The sequence below is a fragment of the Notolepis coatsorum genome (assembly GCF_963971535.1).
Source record: "Notolepis coatsorum genome assembly, chromosome: 11".
NCBI lineage: Eukaryota > Metazoa > Chordata > Actinopteri > Aulopiformes > Paralepididae > Notolepis > Notolepis coatsorum.
This window is the reverse complement of record NC_140175.1, coordinates 131,166,658-131,194,125: the sequence shown is the minus strand read 5'-3', so window position 1 is coordinate 131,194,125 and position 27,468 is coordinate 131,166,658. Positions and strand designations below refer to the sequence as shown.

Sequence of the window (27,468 nt, the reverse complement as noted above, 5' to 3'; positions counted from 1 at the left end):
TTTCGTAAACTTTGTTGTTTTTAAATGTGCTCTATAAATAAAGTGGGTTGGATTAATTAATTAATTAAGTAGCCCCTTTCGTGACTGGTTTCACTCGGCTGTGTGATTTAATTCAAGGTGGATCGCTGTTGTCGTTTGAACTTCAGATTTCATGGGAACTACCAATCCCCCAAATCAAGAATGTTTAAGATGAATGAAGTAAGATTTTGATTATTTGAAATATGGCCTGTGTAGACTAAACTATGCACAGAATTATGTCAGTCTACAAGGTCCGGATTCTACATGGTCCGGCAATGTAGACCTTGTAGACTCCACTACAGACCAATTATCAGTGAATGTTCATGCATTTTTAAGAAGGGCAACTTCCACAAAAAAACAAAGAACTCACCAAAACATCTCAGTAGCACCTTATCTAAATGTTATATTTCATATATGGAGATTCATATTTATTTATGTATTGCATGCATTTCTACATTTTATTTCCTATTTTGTTTATTCATCCCAGTATCTTTCTTTCTTATGTGTGGAATTCTACAAGGCGCGCCCACACACACACACACACACACACACACACACACTTACATTTAGTCATTTAGCTGACGCTTTTATCCAAAGCGACTTACAAGTTCTGTACGACAAGACAGCAAGAAGGGTACAACTCTATCAGCTGAGTAACAATGTTCATCAAGTGTTGCGTGTTACAGTGTAGGTTAGTTTATTAGGACAAGTGCATGACAGTAAGGTTAGTCACGGTTAGATTTTTTTCTTTTTTCTTTTTATATATATCATTTCAGATAATGGTTGAAGAAGTGAGTCTTTAGTCGACGGCGAAAGATTGGACGGGATTCGGCTGTCCTAACTGGGACACACACACACACACACACACACAAATCGAAGTTAAAAAAAAATAATTAAAAAATTTTTTTTGGAAAATATATATATATATATATATATATTTTTTTTTAAACTTCGATTTTTTTTTTAATGTTCGAAGCTTGTGCCATCGAACGAAGCTTCGAAGTATTTAAGACAGCCCTAGTGAGCAGCTTCAAGTACCTGGGGGTCCACATCTCAGAAGACCTGACATGGACAACACACATAGACTCAGTCGTAAAGAAGGTGAAGCAGCGCCTCTACCATCTGAGTTAAGGAAGTATCGGGAAAGATACTCCAGTCCTTCTAATATATATATATATTATATAGCGTGGATCGGAACCAAACGGCATTTGATAATCTATATATGCATTTATGCCTATATCTCACGTTCTAGGAATTACTGCAGAAAACGATAAAAACTATTTATACTCTAGACGGTATTTTCGTATGAATGAAAAAATAAAACGTTCCTACATCCTGAACGATAGATAATCGATGTTGAATGGGCCATAGTAATGTCAATTTAGCAATACAATTTAAAAAGTTATAGCCCTGCAAAGAAGGTGAACATCTCCATAGACTTACAGTGCTGGCAGAGAATGGTATAAGCTGATCAAACTCTGTGGCAGTTAATGTGTTAAGAGGTTAAAGTCGACACTTATAAAGTCATAATGTGTTAAGAGGTTAAAGTCGACACTTATAAAGTCATAATGTTTACAGATTAAAGTCAACATTTCCATACTTGTTTCCATGCAGTCCAAACAGCTCTTCTCCTGGTCCACTTGTGACGGTTTCATGCAGTCCACCAAACAGACAGACGGTTCTCTCAAACCAAGGTGTGAGAGGCTACGAGGGGTGGTCATATTCAGACCAATCTTGGGGGAATGTAAGGAAAGAAATATCAGTACATTTTACATTCATCCTAACAAACAAAGGTCTAACTTTTCAGTTGGAATTAATCAGGAACACAGAAAGCCAAGCAAGAACCACCAGTCCTTAACCAGCTATAAATAGGTAGCTCTCTTTTCCTAGGATAACAAATTGGAAAGGAAGGAAAATCCTGACAGGAAGATTTTCATAAGAACTGAAAAACACATGGGTGTATATATAGACAGAATGGCCCGACAGGACAACAGCTATCTGGAGGGAGATAGTGATAGAGAAGAGTGTCAGTGGAAGGAGAGAATGAGAATTGGTTATTTAGTTTTATGTAAGAGGGTTACAGATTTAACTATGGTATTATAATAGAGGAGATTCTGGCCTTTCAAATGATGCCTCACTTGGCCCTATAAACCCATTTCTACATTCATATTGCATGTGTACTGTCCGGATGGCAAAATTCTGTACTGCATGTACAAAAGCCCCTGTAAATTATCTGCCCATTGTTCATTTGTTTAGATATTGACTAGGCCTGCCGCGATAAGCAATAAATCGATTAATTGCTGCGATAATTAAAATGAATGCAATGATTTTGACGGGCGCGATTAATTGCTATTTGCACGTTTGTTTTAATGAGGCGGAACCAGTGCCCCTTGTCAGTCACTGTCCGTGTTGGGAGGCGGGCCGCTGACGTTACCAGAGTACAGCACGGGAGCTCCGTGGGGCACCGCCACATAGCTTAACTACATTTCTCAATAGTGTTGCTCCTTTTAACCAAGTAGCATTATTTGTAGTGTAACGTTAGCTATTTTTAGACCCAAGTAGTTACTCGCTACTGCCCGGAGAAACTGGACTGCTAAATAAAGATGAAAGATAGAGCTTTGATTCTCATTCCATGCTAACATTAGCTAACAAACGAAATACAACGTATAGCATAGCTACAAGTACAACACAGAATAACGTGAATACAATTACATGCATCATTGTTTACAATGAACGGGTGGGGCTAGTCAAAGGACTGGACACGGGGACAAGTTAAACATGAATTAATTTATTATAACACTCCGGTAGTTTCGAGTCGTGCTGCAGTGCTTACGCACCACAGCTATTCTATTATATACTGCTTTGACGCTTCCTCATCGTTGATTGCCTGTAGTAGCTGCATCTAATGTTAGTAGCTAACGTTAAAACTAACCTAAAGTTAGTTGTTCACCAACAATTTGTTTTATCATTAGCTCAAAAACAGAACCGGACGAGACAAGTTGTCGGCTCATAGGTTCTGCTTAGGATAATCACAACAATACTTCCGGTCCGGTCGGTGGGCTTCAAAATAAAAGTCTAAAACACCGGAAAAGATGGAACGCGGACGACATCAGCCTGCTCTCTGACCAGGTGGAGCAGGCACAGGAACTCCTGTGCAGAGTGGAGACGGAGTGCGCCAAGGTTGGCCTTAGGCTAAATGCCAAGAAAACCGAGGTCATAATGTATAACATCCTCCCGGATCATCCACCTCTAAGGACAACAGGAGGCTCTGCTCTAAAGGAAGTCAGTGATTTCAAGTACCTGGGCTCGTGGGTCAACTCGTCCGAGCAAGACCTTAAAGTGAGGAAGGCACTTGCGTGGAGGGCTCTGAACGGCATGACCAGTGTGTGGAAATCCAACCTCCCCCGTCAAATCAAGCTCAACTTCTTTCATGCAACAGTTGAGTCTGTCCTTTTGTATGGCAGTGAATGCTGGACCTTGAAGCCCACCCTGCAGAAGTCCTTGGATGGGTGCTACACCAGAATGATGCGTGTGGTGCTCAACATCAACAGGGATGAGCATGTCACTAATGCAAACTTGTATGGGGGGGTGCTAAAGGTGAGCGATAAAGTGGCAGTCAGGAGAATGAGGCTGGCAGGTCACTGCCAGAGACACCATGAGATGCCAACCAGCAAACTTGTACTGTGGGAACCAACACACGGGCATCGATCACGAGGACGTCCCACGTTAACCTATGTGGACGTACTCAGGAGAGATGTGGGAACAGAAAGCACCGGCGAGCTAGCCAGATGCATGGAGGATCGGGATGACTGGAAGCACCGATGGAGGGCCCGTCCGAGGACGACCTAGATAGTGGGCTTCAAAATAAAAGTTTTGGGAAATAAATTTCTCAAACAAAATTCTCTAACCGGTCGCAATAATATCGCTTATCGCGATATTTTCGGGGGCAATTAATCGCCCAGCAAAATGTGTTATCGTGGCAGGCCTAATATTGACTATACTTGATCTTACGAAGTAGCTGAATGAACTCAGTGGCATCTTTTAGCTTTTGGTCATTGTCAGCATGGTTATTCACTGTCAAAGATGGGGGGGAAAAAATATTTATATTCTCCTTTGGTTCATTACAATTTATTAGGGCCGTCATGATTCATCAACCATGTCGACGATGAAATTTCATCGACTATGAAATTTCGTCGACTTGTATGCCTCTTGCGGTGGAAATGGCAGACGTTCAAAGTCATAACATTCGCAACGTGTAATCTAACTCGGGGGTTCCCAAACTGTTCAGGCCGCGACCCCCAAATAACGGTGTCAGAGAGCCGCGACCCCCACTATTATAGGAGGTAAAAGACATTTAAAAAAATTATAATATATATTTTTTTATAAATGGAAATGTATGGTTAAAACATGCAAACATTCAAACGCACACACACTAATAAGCATTGGAGGCTTTTAAACAGGGCCGGACTGGGGAAATCATTCAGGCCAGGAAATATAGTGTAAAATATAGACCCAGTCAGGCCACTTTTTAAGCAGGGGGTCTGGGGGTCCCCCACCAGGATTTCTTTTGTTACAAAGACTTAATTTCCTGCATTCTGGTGCAGGATTTTTTTTATTTGTACCCTTTAAATGCCAGTGTTTGTGGTGGCATCACAAATTATTGTTAAAAAAACAGGCTAGCATATATGATTAGCAACCACACTGATTTGATGGATTCTGTTTTTTTGTAATGTCAGATTGAAAAAAAATACAATCTTTCATTCAACTTCAGCCCTGATCATAACACCACATATTATTTTTATAATTCTAACCATTTAAATGCCAGTGTGTGTGATGGCATATATTTGCAATATATCAAATGCAAAGTAGATTTTTCTGGGGGGATTATTACAGGCTAGCATGTGTCAATGATTAGCAACAACACTGATTTTGAAGGATTTATAGTTTTTGTAAGGGTCCCGCCTCCACCAATCACATGCGGCTCCCTTTGTGTGTGTGAGAGCAAAAGAGAGAGAGAGAGATAGTTCTCCAACTTGTGTGAGTTGCAGTGATCTCCTGGTTGTTCCCCATCTAGTAGGGATGGGTACAGAATTCGGTACTTTTAAAAAGGTACTTACCAAAACACGTCGGTACTATAGAGTATCGATTCACGTGAGATACCGCATTTTTTATTTATTTTTTTACCCTTTTTTCTTTTCATGTCAACGTTCACACGTACAATATACGCTTACCTAGGATTTGACTTGATTCAACAACAAAGCAGTCGGGGCAATGGCAAGCCGAAAACAGTCAAAAGTGTAGTTATTTGAAGTTTGGATTTTTTTTCGCGACTGAGGTAGGTAGATTACATTTTTAGAGACTAAAGTACAGAAAAAAGGTACAGATTCACAGGTACCGGTACCGTATCGGTTCAAATGTGAACCCATCCCTACCATCTAGGTTATCTAACTATTGCGCTGCTGCAACTAGAAACACTGGCCTGACCTGCTTCTAAGTTAGGTAGCCTGACTGCAAAAAAAAAAAAAAAATTGTTTGAAATCATCTGGCGACCCACACTTGCGAACCCCTGATCTAACTAGTGCGCAATAAATCACATTCGCAATATAAATAACTTCTCTTAAACAACTATTCGTGATTCTGCCTAGAGCCAGGACTCGACAGTGGGCGTTCGCTCGCATTTGATGTTTCATGTCAACTCCAGCTGGAAGGGAGGGGCTGAGCCCGATACCCCCACCTTCAATTTTAAAAGCTATGACAGCCTGTGACAACTCCTCGTGAGTTGCGCTGTTTCTATGTAAACTCTGTGAGCAACGGTTTTAATAAATGCGTCCAACATGCTTTATATCCTCGCAATTCCATTCATGTATGCCCACGTCACGGTAAAAACCTTAACTAAAGTTAGCTGCTAACTAAGCTAAATAGCTCACAGACTCAGGAGAAATTAGTTTCGTGGAGTTCCAATAGTGAGGAATGGGGCTGAGCCTGTCTCTCTCTCTTTACGTTCAATGAAGTAGCCAAACGGTACACTATAAAAACTAACTGCAGGGCTGTACGCTAAGCTTTTTCACTAGGGGCACACTTGCCCCTGAATGAGAAATTTAGGGGCAAAAAATATTTTTTTATGGGCACATTTTTTAATAACAATTTTACCATTATTTATATCGATTGTTTTTGATTTAAAAAAAAATAAATTTTATATAATTTTTTTTTAATAAAATATATATATTATATAATCATACTTGTAGTTGTATTATCTGCGAGACATCGCCACCACGCAACAAGTCAAAATGCTTGCTATATGCAACCAGCTCCACTGTCTGTGTACTCGAGTAGCCTCCAGCTACGGCCAGGATTCTCCAGAGCTGCAGCTGGACCCTATACTGTAGCCTCCGGCTACGGCCAGGATTCTCCGGCGCTGCAGCTGGACCCTATTGACTATATTCAGCGTGCCCTCAGCTCGAATACGCATCGACTCATAAGACATTGATATCAGGAGCTATCTGTAGCTACTGCTATATAAGACAACTCCTCAGTGAACTATTTAGTTTAATGCAGGGCAGTACAGTGCGACATATATATCGCACGTGCTACAGCAACATCGGTCTGTGCGATGGATGGATTTACTTCAATAGCACTGGTGCGATAGGGATTCGGTTCATATAGATACTTATTTTGAAAATCCTGTAGCGGGTCTCATTTCTGCCCACGCGCAGCTCCAGCTAGGCTCCGAAAGCTAGCAACGTTCAGGTGCATATGATACTCTTATTTTGAAAAAACTCTTGTGACAACTCGACGAGTCATATCCGCCCTATCCGTGCTTTTGCAAGCAGAGCAGCGCGTTGGTGCAGTTGCGCACTCCTACACGTCCCGAAATAAGTCTGTGGTGTTTTTTTTTCTCGCAACGGGTCAAATGCATCTACATGCTTTGCACCGTCGCCATTCCTTTATGCGCACATCGCCCGAAATTAACGTTTATGTACCATTACAATCACTACAACGTTAGCAAGCTAACAAGCTAATCCTGATCAGAGGCAGAGCCAGCAGACACAGTGTGGACTGGGGAAAGGGAAATGGGGGGGCACTCTCTCCCCTTCCCTGTTATGTGTGTGTGTGTGCGTGCGTTTGGAAAGACGATGAAGTCACTAGTCAGAACTCAGGACAGGAGTATATTATAGTAAACTGAGGATGGACAGATAATGTTGATATTCAAATATAAACAAGTTTCGAGAGGAGTGGAAGTTTGAAGACAGACTAGACTACAATATGATGCGGGGGTGGTGAGTTGAAACAGTGTGTGTGAATGAATAACTTTATTTAACAGATTGCAGAATGGGTACAGTACAGTACGGCTCAATACACACAATTGTTAAGGGGATGCAGACCAGAGAAAGACGTTTGTCTTGTTTACATCAGGGTCCCCCATTGTGTGTGTGTGTGTGTGTGTCCCCCAACCGACCACTTCTATGTTTCAATAAATTATTTGCATTTAAAACTATTAACGCTGACTCATTCCTTCAGTCCACTCAAAATTATGCTAATATTCCTTATGTTGTTTATGATATTAATTGAAAATAGCATATGAGTGTATCATAGTAATAATAACACATGGCGATATACTAAATGACAGCCAAACATGGCACTGCAACTAAATAACACAAATACAATAGGCACATTTGTGACTGTTACAAATATAACACGTTTTATACTTGTGCTACAAGATTTTGGCCTGTGCTACAAAACTATCAACCTCTGTAGCACCAGTGCTATGTGCAAAAAAAGTTAACGTACAGCCCTGTTTAATGGGACGTTTCGTTTTGAACAGTGAGCTAACACGAGCCATCATGCACTAATAGACTTGCTGGAGCATTTGTTGATATATCAGGAGCTATCAGTAGCTAGCCGGCTGGCAGGCTCACCGAGGTCCCAGTGTCCCACTAGAGACTAGTGTTTACAACAGCCACGGGTGCGGGAGGGCTGGAGGAGGAGCAGCAGCAGACGCCGCAGCTCTCTCCGTGTGTCCGAGTTCAGTTCAGCTCACTATAGGAGGTCGAACGCGTCGAAAATATGAAGCAATACTAACTTTACTTTTCTTCATAGCTAAATCAGACAGTCAGCCAGTCTATCAGAGTGAGTGCTCAGTCGATTGTTCCCGCTGATCATACCTGCTGAGTGCTCACTGCTCAGCTCGCGTGAGTGGCGTCATCACACGCCTTGGATAATTTAGGAGGGAAATGCGAATGAAAGGCTTGAAAGCACTACTCGCAAGCCCGCCCCCAGATAATATTTACCAATCGCAACGGCCAATTAAAGGGGCAATTCGCGACCATCTCGTCGCAGTGTACAGCCCTGAACTGGATAGTTAAATTATATAATAAATATTGTAAAATCATTAAGTCTGCTATAAGCTATTCTCCCTCTCTCTTGTGTATGTGATTTACTATAGGCTACTCTTTTTGACATGGATTAGGCCAATTCGCTTTAACAAGCCTGATTCCTGAGCCTATTTTATTCAAAAGGAGGATATTGATTTAAAGGGGAACTATCTTATAAATGGCCTTTTTCATTGTTTAGCATTGTTTCCTAGCTATGTGGACTTATATTAATATGATCTATGTCTCTAATTCTCATATTGGCGCATTCTTCCAATTCTCCTCACAATATTCACCCTCACTGAACTGAGTCATCTGAAAATGTGCCGATTTGTGATGTCAGAGAGACACCGCTGCATGTTAATGTCCCAGATGCCGCACAGGCCACAGTGGTTTAGGAGCCCAGCCTCAAAACGGCTCGAGATCTTGAGGTAGAAAAATGCTGTTTTTGAAGACTTGATTAGAAATACAAAACAATGAATTAAAAAAAATATATAATTACAGAGGTGTTCCATAAACTCACAGGAAGTGTAAAAGTGCCCAAATAGTGAAAGAAATAGTAAAATAGTTCCCCTTTAAATATGTACATAGCCTATATATAAAAAATACATTGTAATTAGGGATGCCCCGATTGCCTGTAGCTGTTCCGCAACCGTTCCTATTTCCGGGGTAGGCCTGATTGGCCCCGACAGGCACGTGACCCGCCGCGGCCACGCCCCGCGGCAGCCCCAGGACGTGGCAACGAGGCTGCTGTGGTTCACAGGCGCTTTCCGCCTTCAATGCCGCCCGCAGCATTAGGAAGGAGTTCGCGGCGCCTTTCACATCGCAGTCATCAGTACTATGTACTAATGTATTAATGTACTAATGTACTAATATACAATACAGCTCACTTTTCCCACTTCAATGACAGAGCCGCTGTTTAATAATATTGTCACGGCGGAGCTCCGTCGCGGCAGCATTATGTAGCAGTAATCCCCCCTTTTTTCCAAATGGACAACTAGCTCAATTGGTAACGCTGCATGGCTGTGGATCCTATGGTCCGTTTGTGACAAGTTCGATTCCCTTAAAAAAAAAAAAATGTAACGTGCATTGCACTATAGCGTATTGTATATTGTATGGTACAGTAACGGTCTCTGGAGCGCAACAGTAAGAAGCATTTGCACTGCAACGCATACACCTTACTGTAAATTGTACCTCATCCCATTTCTGCTTTGCACTATAGCGTATTGTAGCAACGCATACAATACAAGCAGAAATGGGATGAGGTAAAATTTACAGTAAGGTGTATGCGTTGCAGTGCAAATGCTTCTTACTGTTGCGCTCCAGAGACCGTTACTGTACCATACAATATACAATACGCTAGTGCAATGCACGTTAAAAAAAAATAAAAAATTAGGGAATCGAACTTGTCACAAACGGACCATAGGATCCACAGCCATGCAGCGTTACCAATTGAGCTAGTTGTCGATTTGGAAAAAAGGGGGAGATTACTGCTACACAATGCTGCTGCGACGGAGCTCCGCCGCGACAATATTATTAAACAGCGGCTCTGTCATTGAAGTGGGAAAAGTGAGCCGTATTGTATATTAGTACATTAGTACATAGTACTGATGACTGCGATGTGAAAGGTGCCGCGAACTGCTTCCTAATGCTGCGGGCGGCGTTGAAGGCGGAAAGCGCCTGTGAACCACAGCAGCCTCGTTGCCGCGTCCTGGGGCTGCCGCGGGGCGTGGCGGGTCACGTGCCTGTCGGGGCCAATCAGGCCTACCCCGGAAATAGAAACGGTTGCGGAACAGCTACAGGCGCCCCGATCATGTTTTTTGCCACCGATACCGATCATCTATGAGCGATATCGGCCGATACCGATCGTTTTTGGTTTTGTTATAGCAGCTGGCAGTATTATACTGTAGGTCTAACACAGGCATTCTAAAAGTCTGGACTCCGGTCCAGATCGGGACGAACCACAACTGTCTCTGGAATCTGAGCAAATGATACTTTTCATATGTATCATCTGTATTATCTGCGAGACAATGCAACGAGTCAAAATTCTCCGCTATCAATAATGCAAGCAGCATCTTTGCATGTCCGACTCCACTGTGTGTGTGTGTGTCTGTCTACTCTGCTTTGGTCCAATCACATTCGCCCACCCAGTCTGCGAATCAGAGGCAGAGTGGGGCGGGTCTTCACGGAATGCTTGTTGTCTCTTCAGCGAGCTGGGAGTGTACCGGGGGTTGCTCAATGTGACGGAGTGGTCCGTCTAGGGATGGGTACCTTTCACATTTGAACCGATACCGGTACCGGTACCTGTGAATCGATACCGGTACCCAACGGTACCTTTTTTCGGTACTTTAGTCTCAAGAAATTTAATTTACCTACCTCAGTCGTAAAAAAAAAATCCAAACTTCAAATAACTACAATTTCGACAGTTTTCGGCTTGTCATTGCTCCGACTGCTTTGTTGTTGAATCAAGTCAAATCCTAGGTAAGCATATATTGTGCGTGTGAACGTTGACATGAAAAAAAAAAAAAAAAAAAAAAATTGGTTTCTCACTTGATTCGATACTCGGTAGTACCGACGTGTTTCGGTTCGGTACCTCAAAAGTACCGAATTCGGTACCCATCCCTAGGTCCGTCTCGTCCAGCCCTATGAATTTCATGACTATGTGATCGCCTTAGCCTTCTGACTATCACGGTTATACGCACGGGTGCTCTCTAAAGTGGTTTGTGTCAGCAGCCGTTTGTTTTCAATCTGCCTTTTTCTTTTTACTCCGCGGTAAGCTTAACGAACTCTCCATGCTCCTCTGGGTGATGGGACTTCCAAGTGTCTTATTAAATTAGTTGAAACTTTTTACATTGCTTCCCCCACAAGGTATTTTATCCTGGCATACATTGCAGATGGCATTTGTTGCATCGGTCTCAGACACTTTGTAATAGTTCCACACCAGACATGTTTTAGGATAGTTAACATGCGACAATGACACCAACTCCGCTGAGAATTGGCTCAACATATACTGTAGGAGCAACAATACATTGGACCATGTCTACACCAACATATACTGTAGGAGCAGGGAGCGAAATTAACTTTTTGACTCACCGGCCAGTGGCGGGTAGATGGGAAGAATCTACCCGCCAAGCATATTTCTTACCCGCCAACTTTTTTTTGATAACATTTTTTTTTATTATTATTTTATATATATTTTTTTTTTAATAAAATATATATATTATATAATCATACTTGTGGTTGTGTTATCTGCGAGACATCGCTACCTCGCTGTCTGCAAACAGCTCCACTGTCTGTGTGTATACTCGAGTGGCCTCCAGCTCCAGCAAGGATTCTCCGGGGGTGCAGCTGGACCCTAAACGCTACATTCAGCATGCAAAAGAATTCTCCGGCGCTGCACCTGGACCCTAGTCAGCAGCCCTCACTCATGCGATGTAAACCAGGGACTCGAATACGCATGTTGTTGTTGTAGGACATTGATGCCAAGAGCTATCTGTAGCTACTGCTGGATGGCGTTGGGACAACGCCTCAGTGAACTATTTAGTTTACTGCGACATTTCGTAGTGACTAGTTACCTAGCCAACGGAGGTATTATGCACTGGACTATTGCTGGAGGATTTGTTGATGTCGGGAGCTATCCGTAGCTAGCCGGCTGGATAACGTTACACAATGCCTTGTGTATTAAACTAAGTGAATAGTTGACTGGGTCATTTTGTAACGGTAGCTAACGTTATCTCACGAAGGTCCCACACTGACTAGACTAACGTCACGGTGAGGCAATAGCCTCTGTTTACATGCAGGCATACAGGGGTAGGAGCAGCAGTGCTAAGTGCTAACTAACGTCACGGTGACTCGGAGGCAATAGCCTCTGTTTACATGCAGCATACAGAAACAGGTGGGGAGGGGGTAGCAGCAGCAGTGCGCGGTGCGCGCTTCATGTCTGCTGAGACAGCGAGTGAGAACTCCGCTAAAGAATTTGATCATGATTTTCGGTTTTCACATGACTATTTGATTGAGCGCCACACGGCGATCAGACGTCTCAGTGGGAGGCGCCAAACGTAAAAACTGAGCGCAAATGGCGGGTGGCGCTCTCTAGTTTCGGCCCCTGTGTAGGAGCAACAATACATTGGACCATGTCTACACCAACATATACTGTAGGAGCAACAATACATTGGACCAGGTCTACACCAACATATATACTTCCTGTGTATCACTTGTGCCGCAGACTCAGATTCCCCTAGGTTAAAAAATAAATACGCAATTTAAATCAGAAAATGGTCCATGTTGACTATTTCTGACACGTTTTTTTTCATTAACTAAAAATAGACAAAAATATCATCCGTTTTCGTCAACTAAATCTAGACTAAAACAAAAAAGACAAAATTGAGACAAAGACTAAGACTAAAATGCTCAGATATTTAGTTGACTAAAACTGACTAAACGAAAAATAAATGAAGATGACTAAATATGATGAAAACGAAAAAGGAGCACTTGACACATGACTAAGACTAAAACCAAAATAGCTGCCAAAATTAAGCAAGCTACTGATTGATGGCGAGCTAGCACCCTTTTCCCATTACTGCCACACTGTAATTTCTAGGGCTGTCTTAAATACTTCGAAGCTTTGTTCGATGGGCATGGGATTCGAATATGAAAATAAATTTTTAATATATATATTTAGGTGCAAAATCAACTCTGCCTCTCTTTGTTAACTACAACAAGCAATGCCGTTTGTTATTCAAGATGAGGTCGGACTCGGCACCGACAGATTTGTGTTCATTGTTCATTCACAGCTCCAGATACAGAGGTACCAGCTAAGATAACACAGTAACACTAGCTCCAGATACAGAGGTACCAGCTAAGATAACACAGTAACACTAGCTCCAGATACAGAGGTACCAGCTAAGATAACACAGTAACACTAGCTCCAGATACAGAGGTACCAGCTAAGATAACACAGTAACACTAGCTCCAGATACAGAGGTACCAGCTAAGATAACACAGTAACACTAGCTCCAGATACAGAGGTACCAGCTAAGATAACACAGTAACAGTAGCTCCAGATACAGAGGTACCAGCTAAGATAACACAGTAACACTAGCTCCAGATACAGAGGTACCAGCTAAGATAACACAGTAACACTAGCTCCAGATACAGAGGTACCAGCTAAGATAACACAGTAACACTAGCTCCAGATACAGAGGTACCAGCTAAGATAACACAGTAACAGTAGCTCCAGATACAGAGGTACCAGCTAAGATAACACAGTAACACTAGCTCCAGATACAGAGGTACCAGCTAAGATAACACAGTAACAGTAGCTCCAGATACAGAGGTACCAGCTAAGATAACACAGTAACACTAGCTCCAGATACAGAGGTACCAGCTAAGATAACACAGTAACACTAGCTCCAGATACAGAGGTACCAGCTAAGATAACAGTAACACTGGCTCCAGATACAGAGGTACCAGCTAAGATAACACAGTAACACTAGCTCCATATACAGAGGTACCAGCTAAGATAACACAGTAACACTAGCCCCAGATACAGAGGTACCAGCTAAGATAACACAGTAACACTAGCTCCAGATACAGAGGTACCAGCTAAGATAACACAGTAACACTAGCTCCAGATACAGAGGTACCAGCTAAGATAACAGTAACACTAGCTCCAGATACAGAGGTACCAGCTAAGATAACACAGTAACACTAGCTCCATATACAGAGGTACCAGCTAAGATAACACAGTAACAGTAGCTCCAGATACAGAGGTACCAGCTAAGATAACACAGTAACACTAGCTCCAGATACAGAGGTACCAGCTAAGATAACACAGTAACACTAGCTCCAGATAGAGAGGTACCAGCTAAGATAACACAGTAACACTAGCTCCAGATACAGAGGTACCAGCTAAGATAACACAGTAACACTATCTCCAGATACAGAGGTACCAGCTGAGATAACACAGTAACACTATCTCCAGATACAGAGGTACCAGCTAAGATAACACAGTAACACTAGCTCCAGATACAGAGGTACCAGCTAAGATAACACAGTAACACTAGCCCCAGATACAGAGGTACCAGCTAAGATAACACAGTAACACTAGCTCCAGATACAGAGGTACCAGCTAAGATAACACAGTAACACTAGCTCCAGATACAGAGGTACCAGCTAAGATAACACAGTAACACTAGCTCCAGATACGGAGGTACCAGCTAAGATAACACAGTAACACTAGCTCCAGATACAGAGGTACCAGCTGAGATAACACAGTAACACTAGCTCCAGATACAGAGGTACCAGCTAAGATAACACAGTAACACTAGCTCCAGATACAGAGGTACCAGCTAAGATAACACAGTAACACTAGCTCCAGATACAGAGGTACCAGCTGAGATAACACAGTAACACTAGCCCCAGATACAGAGTAGAGCCATATGGAATCCGCGATCACGGAATCGCGGACGGAATCGCGGAATTGAGCAATAAAAATGGAATCCACTATATAATAAAAAAAAAAAAAAAAAATTACTTTTTTTTTTATGTTGTGGGAGTTGTACAGCACTTTGTTCAACTTTGTCAGTGCTGTAAAGTTTAAACCTTTTAAAATCTTAGACAAACAAAACACTTTGCTTTCATGAAATATTGTAAGCCGTCATTTGAGGCTTTATAAAAGCAGCACAATGAACACAAATCTGTCAGTGCCGAGTCCAACCTCATCTTAAATAACAAACAGCATTGCTTGTTGTAATTAACAAAGAGAGGCAGAGTTGATTTTGCAAAAATATATATAATTTTTTTATTTTTTTTTAAATAATCAAATTTTATTTTCATATTCGAATCCCATGCCCATCGAACGAAGCTTCAAAGTATTTAAGACGGCCCTATTAAATGGACTGTTATATCTTATTAAATTGTAGACATTTATTCATTCCCACTTATTAGACACTATTTCTGATGGTAAAATGAGCGTACAAAGCAAAATACAGAATTCTGAAATATTCAAACGGAAAAAACGGAATTTGGAAAAAAATAAAATGGAATTTGGAAAAAAATAAAAACGGATTTCATATGGCTCTAATACAGAGGTACCAGCTAAGATAACACAGTAACACTAGCTCCAGATACAGAGGTACCAGCTAAGATAACACAGTAACACTAGCTCCAGATACAGAGGTACCAGCTAAGATAACACAGTAACACTAGCTCCAGATACAGAGGTACCAGCTAAGATAACACAGTAACACTAGCTCCAGATACAGAGGTACCAGCTAAGCTAACACAGTAACACTAGCTCCAGATACAGAGGTACCAGCTAAGCTAACACAGTAACACTAGCTCCAGATACAGAGGTACCAGCTAAGATAACACAGTAACACTAGCTCCAGATACAGAGGTACCAGCTAAGATAACACAGTAACACTAGCTCCAGATACAGAGGTACCAGCTAAGCTAACACAGTAACACTAGCTCCAGATACAGAGGTACCAGCTAAGATAACACAGTAACACTAGCTCCAGATACAGAGGTACCAGCTAAGCTAACACAGTAACACTAGCTCCAGATACAGAGGTACCAGCTAAGCTAACACAGTAACACTAGCTCCAGATACAGAGGTACCAGCTAAGCTAACACAGTAACACTAGCTCCAGATACAGAGGTACCAGCTAAGATAACACAGTAACACTAGCTCCAGATACAGAGGTACCAGCTAAGATAATTTAACCACTAAACCCTGCATGGACTATAACGCATATTATGATCTGCACCTTTGTGTATACAGTTTACTTTTAGTCATATTTTATATTGCCTATATTTATTGTAACTTATATTATGACCAATAGGGTATACAGACTCATATGCAACTCTGTGTATAGTTTATTTTATAAAAATTGTATATTCAGATTAGCGATGCACGATTTTGGGAAATAATCTAATTGCGATTTTTCTGACAGATATTGCGATTGCGATTAAATTTGCGATTATAGTTTAAAAAAAATAAGCAGGGGCAAGGCGCTCACCACGAATGCTGGAGACGCTGGGTTCGCCTGTTCGAGCCCAGCGCTCCACATTGCTTTCAGTTTAGCTGGTCGTCCGTACTAATACACATTGGCAGTATTAGGGGGAGGGAAACTGATGGGTGGGGATCGGGCGTTGTGGACAGCGACTCCTACAGGTCGGTTGGTGCGCCTGCGCAATAGAATCAGGAAGCGATGGGGTCGGAGCCCCTCCAAAGCCCAGACCCCTGAAAGATCGCGCCGCGCAGGTGAAAAGATGCGACTGCTGTTACCTCGAGTATCGGAGGGGACTCGTGCTATGTATGACTTAGTCCACATTGCAGCCGGCTTGTGGGAGGCAAGAAACAGCGTTCGAGACAGGGGAGGGTTGAATTGGATGATACGAAAAAATGGGAGAAAAAGTGGATAAAAATAAATGAATAAATGAGCAGCCCCACAGAGGTTTATTGTAAAATGCGGCTTGCATCTGGCCTATGCTGTGGGTCTTTTCGGGAGTCTGAAAATGTTTATTTTTTCCTGGGAATCGATACCGGTACCTTTTTTCTGTACTTTACTCTCCCTCTCTGAAGTCTAAACTTCACAACACACAATCTAAAACCCCTTACCTCCCTCTCCCAAACCGATCTTGTATCTCAATGGGACTTCCTGGTTAAATTTTTTTTTTTAAATAAATTAAAAACAATATTTTTTTTTAGCGATTTGCTAATTGCATCATTCCAAATGGCGATTTCGATTAATCGTGCAGCCCTAATTCAGATTACATTTGTTTATTGCTTATATTTATTGCTCTCCTATTACCCTGACCATACCTGTACCTAGGGCTGGGCGATATGGCCTAAATATGATATCACGATTAGAGATGTTCCGATACCATTTTTCCCTTTCCGATCCGATTCCGATACCTAAGCTTTGGGTATCGGCCGATACCGATATTTATCCGATACCAGTGCATACAAAAAAAAAATTAAAATTATATAAATACTTTTTTTTTTTTTTTTTTTGACAGATACTGTTATACTGTTTTTAGTAATAACTGGAAAGTAATGGTATTTATTCAACAACAGGTGATTGTATAGATTTGTATTAGTATCATTAATCAATGAGTATGGGCTGCAGCACTGCAGATATACCCTACTCCAATGATCCACACGGACATTAAACGGTGTTGCACTCGCTACTCCGTGGCTCTGCAGATATACCCTATTCAGTCTGTAAGCTAGTGGCAGATAGAACGTTCATGTTGCGATTTTTGATGCAAAATAAATATTCAACATTCTCTTTTGAAACTCCGCCTCAGACTCTTATCCTTTGGCACTTGCTGTACTTTGCTTGCAGGTCTGCAGCCATTATTGCTGGATTATAAATAGCACCAACTTTAGACACGGTAACGTTATCAAGCTAAGCTAACTGACCTAGCTCGTCTTCCCGCATTGACATTTGATAACGTTAGTAATAGTCAGCTAACGCTAGTCAGTAGCTACTTAACTTAAATACATATATATGGATCTTTTGCCAAACGCACATTTTATTCCACGATTGGGCCTCTCATCCACACGTAAAGGGTGTTTTCAGAGACATAAACGGAGACTTTCTTAAACGCATTTTAAAGTGAAGATTTTCCAAAATATCCGTTCAGTGGATCCGTGCAGCCACTGTAAACGCATAGTCTAGATAAACGATGACGCCACAGCTCACTACGCATGCTCAGACTGTTGTTCCATCCATGGCAATACAATAGGCGCCCGTAGCCTTGAAGCGCACAGAGGCAATAAGATGGACAGCGCCTGGTGCTGAAATGTCATTCAAACTATCCTTACTTGCGACGGCACGTGAACAATACAATGCAATTAATGAATGTCTTGTTGTAATTAGTATATATATAGTTTGTGATAAGGCAGGGCTCTACAGTGAGACCATATTGCTCGCATATGCCCCTAAAAATATGTGCGTGCGAACATGCAAAATCAAGTACTCGCACGGAGTGCGAGTGGGGCCAGCGAGTGCAGAGTACAGCCTCTCATTCGTCCTTTTTTTCTCCGCTGCGAGAATCGTTAAAAAACTACAAGTCCCACAGTTCACAGCCGCATAAACGTTCCAATCACAGTAGTTTCCTGTGGTCACGCGACTGGAAACCGAAAGTAATGATCAGCGGCTGCCTGTAGGCTGTCTGAGTCAAACAATAATACAGCCATGTCGAAGCCCATTCATTTTTATTTTGCGCGAAAGATACCGGAGAATGAGAAGTCAGGCGAGGCAGCTCATGTTACAGAGGTGATGGTTAACGTTAACCAAGATACTGACGCTAGCCAGCATGCTAACGAAGTTGGCCAAGCTAGCGAGGCTACACCCACTGTAGCACCCAATGAAGCCACTGTAGCTAGCGAAGCTACACCCACTGGAGCCGGAGGGAAGACATACAAATTTAACGTGAATTGGCTAAACATTTCCCCATGGCTAGAGTTCGAAAACAATGTCATGTTTTGTAAATATTGCAAAGTAGGATCGATGCATTGTTACACCCCTAGGCCTAACAAAATTAATAGTTGGTTTCAGGTTGCCGACCGACCCTGCCGATTTAGGTGCGACCCAATATATTTTATGAGTTTTTAGAAAAAATTATAAAAAAAAAAATCATATTTTTTTTTTTTTTTTTTTTTTTTAATAAAGTTTCATAGAAATCTTAGTCAAACATTTAGTATTATGGATATTAAACATGCTGGCAGAGTACATGCATCCATGTTGTTGTGAACATTTTAATTAAATAAAGAAATTCCCTATCCATAGTCGCCGTGGGAAAGAATAAAATAAAAAAATAAAATAAATTCCCTACCTACCCATGGCCAAACTGACAACCAACCTGAAACCAACTATTAATTTTGTTAGGCCCTATGTATATGTGTACAGCTAACTTGGCTAGCGTTATCAACCGCAGAGGTGGGCAATGGGTCCAGCTGTAGCGCCGGACGGCCAGAGTGCAAGCGGTGTGGCAATAGGGTCCAGCTGCAGCGCCGGACGGCCAGAGTGCAACGGTGTGACGTCGTAATTGGCAGAATCGACTGTCAATCAATGGTCTACCTGACACGCAAACTACTGTACTGGAGGTGTACAGTATTTCAATAGGCAACCCTGAAAGGATTATTTTTCTAAAAGAGCAACACTAGCTCCCCCCTCTACTGATGGCCCTGGTTGTAAAGCCAGTGTCTCCTTTTTGTTCAATATCACTGCCTTTCTTATTAGGCCTAGTTGTTGGCTACAACTTTGCCATAGTAGGCATTAATCACTTAATTAATAGTTCAAATGTCTGTCCCATTCCCGTTTGCACAGGCAGATACACACACACGCACAGTGGGCCAGTGACTTTGGTGGTATGTGCTATTGCACATATGTGTCCCGTTCCCGTTTGCACATGCACGCACAGTACAAATATACATTTATTTTTGAAAAAAAAAATAAACTCTGTTACTCGACATATTTTCACTGTGCTCCTAAATATTTTTGGGTGCTCCTAAATTTCTTTGTGTGCTCCTAAATTTTTTCATTTAGGAGCACCTGTGCCCCTAGTGAAAAAGGTTAGCGTAGAGCCCTGTAAGGACTCGCCATATTTAGTTTCAGAATCCGTTGAATACATTGACATTGTATCTCTCCGTCGCCCAGTGCGCAGAAGTAAAGCATTAAATCGTGACATATCTAGATTGGTTGTTTCCTCTGGACTGCATCTAATCCACCGCTATATCTATCTATTTATTATCTACTGTATGCATGTCAATATAGCCAATGGAAATGCTAGGAGTGGTGAAGTGGGCTGGGTGAACCAATCATTTCTCTGTCGTCCTGACCGCTCGTACCACCATGGTATTAGGGATATTGCTTATCGCCACCTGCTGGCCCGCATGCTTGTTGGAGCAATTCATATGCGTTTATGTGTTTGTGTCTGGATGTGGATTTTTTTTTAAACACTGGTGTGGACAGGGATTTTATTTTAAACAGAGCCTGAGAATATCCGTTTGGCAAAAGATCCATGTACGTGAGGACATGGCCTTAAACGTCGCAAACTAATCTTGTTGGCCGTTTTCTATTTCTCCTCCCTCGGTCTCTCTCTGCCTGCGCGAGCGGGCTGTGCTCTTAAACACAGGGAGCGAAATTAACTTTTTGACTCACCGGCCAGTGGCGGGTAGATGGGAAGAGTCTACCCGCCAAGCATATTTCTTACCTGCCAATATATATTTTATATATACAATTTTTTTTTAAATAAAATATATATTATATAATCATACTTGTAGTTGTATTATCTGCGAGACATCGCCACCACGCAATAAGTCAAAATGCTTGCTATCTGCAAACAGCTCCACTGTCTGTTTTGGCTGTGTTGCTCTTCTAGAAAAATAATCCTTTCAGGGTTGCCTATTGAAATACTGTACACTTTCCTACTGTACACTTTTCTGATTAATTGAAATGGGGGACCCTGATGTAAACAAGACGAAAGTCTTTCTCTGGTCTGCATCCCCTTAACAATTGTGTGTATTGAGCTGTACTGTATTGTACCCATTCTGCAATCTGTTAATAAAGTTTTCAATCAATCAATCACACCTCCAGTACAGAAACATTGTTTGAGTTTGCGTGTCAGGTAGACCATTGATTGACAGTCGAGTCTGCCAATTACATCACATCGCTTGCACTCCGGTGCTGCAGCTGGACCCATTGCCCACCTCTGCTGTTGATAACGCTAGCCAAGTTATTATACACACAGATACACAGTGGGCCAGTGACTTTGGTGTAGGGGTGTAACAATGCATCGATCCTAAGGGGGAAATTCAACTGCATCGATTTGAAAATGTTAGAATAGATTATCGCAATTTTAATGTGTACACGTTATGTTATTATTGTCGTGTCCGTTACAGCCAACACACCGACATACGCTACTGCATCAACGTTATGATTAACAAAGCAAGGCATGCGTTTTGTTGCATTAACGTTATATTACTATTGCTATCGATAAATCTAGGTGTTCTAAAATCTATTGCTATTGGTAAGAGAGACTATAATAAGTTGGTGTCTCGGAAAACGAGAGCCCTGATCGCGGAGTTTCAGGAAGTAAACAAGAAAAATGAGGGCTTCCGATTGGTCATTTGCTTTATTTCCCATGAAACCAGTCACTTCACTCTACTGTGATTGGACCGTTGGCTTGAGTGCAATGTGGGACTTGTAGTTTTTTAACGATCTCGCAGCGGAGGAAAAAAAAGACGAGAGAGGCTATAATCTGTATTCGCACAGCGTGCGCGTAATTGATTTTTACCGTTCGCATACAAATATTTTTAGGGGCCTGCTTATGAACTACACGTCTACACGCCACACGGCGGGCAGCCCTCTAAGTGTCATGCGCCAAAGGTAAAAACAGACCGCCCCTGGCGGGCGCCGGGCGGCGGGCTTTAGTTTCGGTCCCTGCTTACACACACTCAGTCACACACACACACACACACACTCACTCAGACAGCTCTGCTCTCGACAGCACCCGTGTGTGCGTGTGTGTGTGTGTATGTGTGAGTGTGTGTGTAAGAGCACAGCCGGCTCGCGCAGGCAGAGAGAGACCGAGGGAGGAGAGATAGAAAACGGCCAACAAGATTAGTTTGCGACGTTTAAATTCCTCAAAAAAAGTCTGGGTCTATTTTACTAAAGTCGATGCTGACAACGCTCGTTGCCACAAGTGCAACAAGACATTTGCCAGTAATGTATAAGCGCTGGTACTTGTCAATGTGGCTGGCGGGGAGCAGCTAACGTTATAGCTCCGAGTAGAATAATGGCCGACAATCCGGAGGTAAATAAACGAACGAGAGCTTCTGATTGGTGGTAAGAAGAAGAGGTGGGTGCAAGCGGAGGGACGTAATTGGCAGATCGACTGTCTGTCTCCGAATGTAACGTGACTACGTCACAGCCAAGAAAGGGAGCGCTGGATTTGTGTAAAACTCCCTGTTCCTAAACCACACGCTGTCAGACCACAGTACTGGCAAAACGGGAGGAGGCTATAATAAAAACAAGCGCCCTTCATCCAAATCCACCCACAACGGATTTCTTTTAACCAAAAAATGTATTATATATTATCGGAGCTATTAATAACGTTATCGGGTTTATCGGGATGACGTCATAATTGCTGATTTCGGGAGCATATTACCAAAACCCAGGTAATTTCGAGCCCTTAATGAATCAAATAGAGTCTGCCATGGCTACATGCTAACGCTAACGTTATTGCGCAACTGTAGGAAAAACCTGGCGGCGATAAGGGAATCGAAAGTCACGGGAGCCACACGGTTCCAGGCATCGGCCAACCGGTTTTCGATTCCCATCTCTAGGTGCAGATGGCCTTACTGGAGGAGATGAAACAAGTGAATGAAAGGAGGTGCAGATGGCCTTACTGGAGGAGATGAAACAAGTGAATGAAAGCAGGAGGTGCAGATGGCCTTACTGGAGGAGATGAAACAAGTGAATGAAAGCAGGAGGTGCAGATGGCCTTACTGGAGGAGATGAAACAAGTGAATGAAAGCAGGAGGTGCAGATGGCCTTACTGGAGGAGATGAAACAAGTGAATGAAAGCAGGAGGTGCAGATGGCCTTACTGGAGGAGATGAAACAAGTGAATGAAAGCAGGAGGTGCAGATGGCCTTACTGGAGGCCAACCTCCTCCTAGAAGCATCAGCATAGCCTCTCAAGTAAAGTGAAACAGTGGCTGAAACGCGCCACAGTTGAGATGTTCGGTCATTATTAGTAAGGAGCTGAATAAACGCATATGTCTCTATACATAGAGTCGCACCAGTTTCTGACCTAACGTCTGACCTGATAAACTATCATTACACATGGGCAAAACAGAATCCATTCTCTTCGGTTCAAATAACAAACTCAGCAAGACCGACAGCTTCTCAGTTACAGTGGGTGACAATATTGTCACAAGGAAAGAAGAAATTACCTACCTAGGTTCCATCCTAGAGGCTAATCTTTCCTGTGACAAAATGGCATCCAATGTAATAAAAAAAAAGTCAACCAACGAACTCAATTCTTGTACCGGAGAATACCCTGAAGACTCTGGCAGGAGCACTCATTCAAGGGTACTACGACTATGCTTGCACCTCATGGTACCAAAGCACCTCAAAAGGCGCTAAAAACAAAATTACAAACATCTCAAAACAAACTGCTCAGACTACTGCTTGACCTTACTCCTAGAACCCACCTCACCCCTGCCCACTTTGACAACCTAGGATGGCTTAGAGTAGACGACAGAGTACAGCAACTTGCAATGGGCCTGCTCTACAAGATACACTACACGCCCAAGGTACCCATGTACATGTCAAAATACTTCCCAAATGTCAATGAATACCACGATCATAACACCAGAGGGAGCTCCACAAATCATGTTAAACCCAGATTCGGCTCAAACAAGGGACTAAACACGTTTCGCAATTATGCCACATCAATGTGGAACGCCCTACCCACAGCTGTAAAGGAATGTGAATCACTACCCACTTTCAAAACCACTCAAAGAAAACCTACGAAAGACTGCAATTCGAAACTGGCCCCTGTAAATGTCCTAACACAACTAGAGATGTTCCGATACCATTTTTTCCTTCCCGATCCGATTCCGATACCTAAGCTTTGGGTATCGGCCGATACCGATACTGATCCGATACCAGTGCATACATAAAAAAAAATATATATATATATAAAATCATTAAACTTTTTTTTACAGCTACTGTTTTATATATACTGTTTTTTAGTAATATAGTATAATAACTATAAAGTAGTGCTGTCAGGCGATTAAAAAAATTAATCTAATTAATTACAGGATTTGTAATTAATTAATCGCATTTTAATCGCATAACCATTTTATGCCTGATATTCTATATTCTATAATCATATTTCAAATTGCATGTGTCCGGATGGCAGAATTCAGTACTGTATCTACAAAACCTTCTGTTTAATCATCTTCCATCTATTAATTTGCTTAGATTTTTCAGGTCTGGTCAACTTGTGTTTCAACTTCAACTTCAACTTGTTATTCACAGTCAAAAGTAAATTTGGTTCATTACAATTTACTCAAGCCTAGTAACAGACACAGTATTTCTGACACTGGGAATACATTCCCTGAGATCCATAGATGTCCCTAGAATCAGATACCAAGAACATGCAAATGGACCATATAAAAAAAGTCTGTAATGTGTATTCTACGTTCTTATGGAATGAATGAGATAAAAAAAAAAAAAAGTTATTAAAAAAAAAAAAATGTAATTAATTTTGAGTTAATTTTCATAACGCGATAATTTGCTGTGTAATTAATTAATCTAATTAATGCGATAAACTGACAGCCCTACTATAAAGTAATGGTATTTATTCAACAACAGGTGATTGTATAGATTAGTATTAGTATCATTAATTGACAACTATCTCAATGAGATCACCTACGGAATGGTTGTTGGGACATTGATTCCGCACGGACGTTATACGTTGTTGCACTCCAGAAAGCTCCGGTAACTTCAGCTAGTAGCAGAGGCTCTGTTGTGATTTTTAATGCACAATAAATATTCAACATTCTCTTTTGAGACTCCGCCTCAGACTCTTATCATTTGGCACTAAAAGCTAAACATTGTCACCGATATGGCTGTCCGCAAAATGTCATTAATTGTGTGCGAGAGGTCGATCAGTTAGCCACATTAGCGTGAGCTAGGTTAGCGTTAGCTAACGTTAGATGGAAATACAAACAATGTAACGTTACTGGTGAAAAAGTGATTTACCTTGGAATACTGGACTGTGCAAACTTGCTGTACAGACCTGCTTGCAGGTCTGCAGCCATTATTGCTGGATTATCAATAGCCCCAACTTTAGCCAAGGTAATGTTAAAGCTAAAACTAGTTTTCGGTTAGCTCTTCAGCTAATGCTAAATAACACCAGCAAGCGAACACAGAGATCCCCGTCAACACCCCTCTCTCGGGACGATGGCATTTAAGAAAGTATCTGCTGTTAAAATGACAAACAGCATTGACACTTTAATTCACGGTCGATTAAAAACACGTTTGTTTTATAATGCTCACTCAGCAGACCGCAGTGTTGTTGATAAATGACGTCATATGGTATCGGAGGCTAGACTTTCGCCATACTCGCCGATACCGATACCAGCATTTTAGGCAGTATCGGCGACATTTCCGATACTGGTATTGGTACAACTCTAAACACAACCCCCTCCAATGTACAGTAAATGGTCAATATACCAATGTACAGTTTTGCTTGTACAGTTGTACAGTGTGTGTCCACCCCCCACCGCTCCTACCCACCCCCCCCAATGTACAGCCCCCCCCCCCTCCTACCCAACCTCCTCCAATGTACAGTTTCTACGTCAAATATATATTTTTTTTTTTGATCCACTTTTTCTCCCATTTTTCTATATTTTTCTCCCATCCCAATTTCGTATCATCCAATTCAACCCTCCCCTGTCACGGACGCTGTTTCTTGCCTCCCACAAGCCGGCTGCAATGTGGACTAAGTCATACATAGCACAAGTCCCCTCCGGTACTTGAGGTAACAGCAGTTGCATCTTTTCACGCTGCCCCCGACACTTACTGATTCTACTGCACAGGCGCACCAACCGACCTGTGGGAGTCGCTGTCCACAACGCCCGATCCCCACCCATCAGTTTCCCACCCCCTAATACGGCCAATGTGTATTAGTACGGACGACCAGCTAAACTGAAAGCAAATGTGGAGCGCTGGGCTCGAACTGACGAGCCCAGCGTCTCCAGCATTTCGTGGCGAGCGCCTTGCCCACTACGCCACGTAGCCGCCTCTACGTCAAATATATATACTCTTTTCTGGACTCTTTGTATCACAAACAGTACTGTATTTGGAAATCTGGTATGTCATAAATGTATAGATGTAGCAGTACTGTCTATCTGTATGTCGTGTATGTCATATATGTTATGATGAATTGAAAATGGGGGACCCTGATGTAAACTAGACGAAAGTCTTTCTCTGGTCTGCATCCCCTTAACAATTGTATGTATTGAGCTGTACTGTACTGTAGTCTGTACCCATTCTGCAATCTGTTAAGTTTTCAATCAATCAATCGTCACGTGTTCAGTTGAGCAGCTTAGCTTGTTAGCTTAGCTTGTTAGCTGCTCCAGCTACCTCTGGTCGAGGCCCAGTCTGGTGGAAAAGTGGCTGAAACGCTCCACAGTTGAGATGTTGGGTCATTATTAGTAAGGAGCTGAATAAACACATGTCTCTCTATACAGTCGCACCAGTTTCTGACCTAACGTCACATGTTCAGTTGAGCAGCTTGGCTTGTTAGCTTAGCTTGTTAGCTGCTCCAGCTACCTCTGGTCGAGGCCCAGTCTGGTGGAAAAGTGGCAGAAACGCCCAACAGATCAGATGTGCGGTCAGTAGATGAATAACAGCAGAGTTCACTGTAACTAAACGGAGAGGTGGACATGAAGCTACCTGTGTCTCCTGTGTTGTTCTGAACGCAGTAGAGTCCAGCAGCGTTCTGCTGCTGCAGCTGGAGCTCCGTCGTGTAACTACTTGTTAGAAGCAGCCGGACTTCGGGCTCGTTCCCTCTGGAAGGTGGTGACAGTAAACCAGGAGACACTTCTCTCGAGGACGGCGCATTTATTTGGGTTTGCATGGTTGACAACAGCTCTCCATTCTTAATGTTATTGACTAAAGTTACAGACAAAGCAAGCTCTACCGTCCCGCTGCACGCTGACCGGTGACCGCGCATATATCCCACAATGCATCTGGACCCGCGCATGCGCTGTGAGGGCCGCTCAGCTCACTCTTAACATACTGGAAGCTTGGGGGGAAACATGCACTTTTATAATCACCAGAAAGGCTTTCGAAATAGTGAAATGCCATGTTGGCCTCAATATTTTCAAAACAAATTATATTAAAAGGTTATGAAATGAACAAGAGTGTGATAAAACATGTAATAAAAACGGAGCTCAACGCATACATTTGATCGTAGAAATCCGTTTGTTTCCCCAATACCAAGATGGCGGCAGTCTCGTTGACGTCAGAGTGTCTTCGAGAA

At 42.3% G+C, this 27,468-nt stretch overlaps 1 protein-coding gene across 1 annotated transcript in view; it reads right to left on the bottom strand.

The window, feature by feature from the left end:
- LOC311237575 (uncharacterized protein) overlaps positions 1-27,141 on the bottom strand; it is a 52,730-nt gene extending 25,589 nt beyond the window's left edge. Inside the window, exons 1-2 of the mRNA XM_084325527.1 lie at positions 26,880-27,141; positions 1,619-1,751 (exon numbers count right to left, since the gene is read on the bottom strand). Of these exons, the coding sequence (XP_084181653.1) occupies positions 1,619-1,739 (121 nt within the window). The 5' untranslated portion in view covers positions 1,740-1,751; positions 26,880-27,141. The remainder of the gene's footprint in view (positions 1-1,618; positions 1,752-26,879) is intronic.
- Between the last annotated feature and the right edge of the window lie 327 nt (positions 27,142-27,468).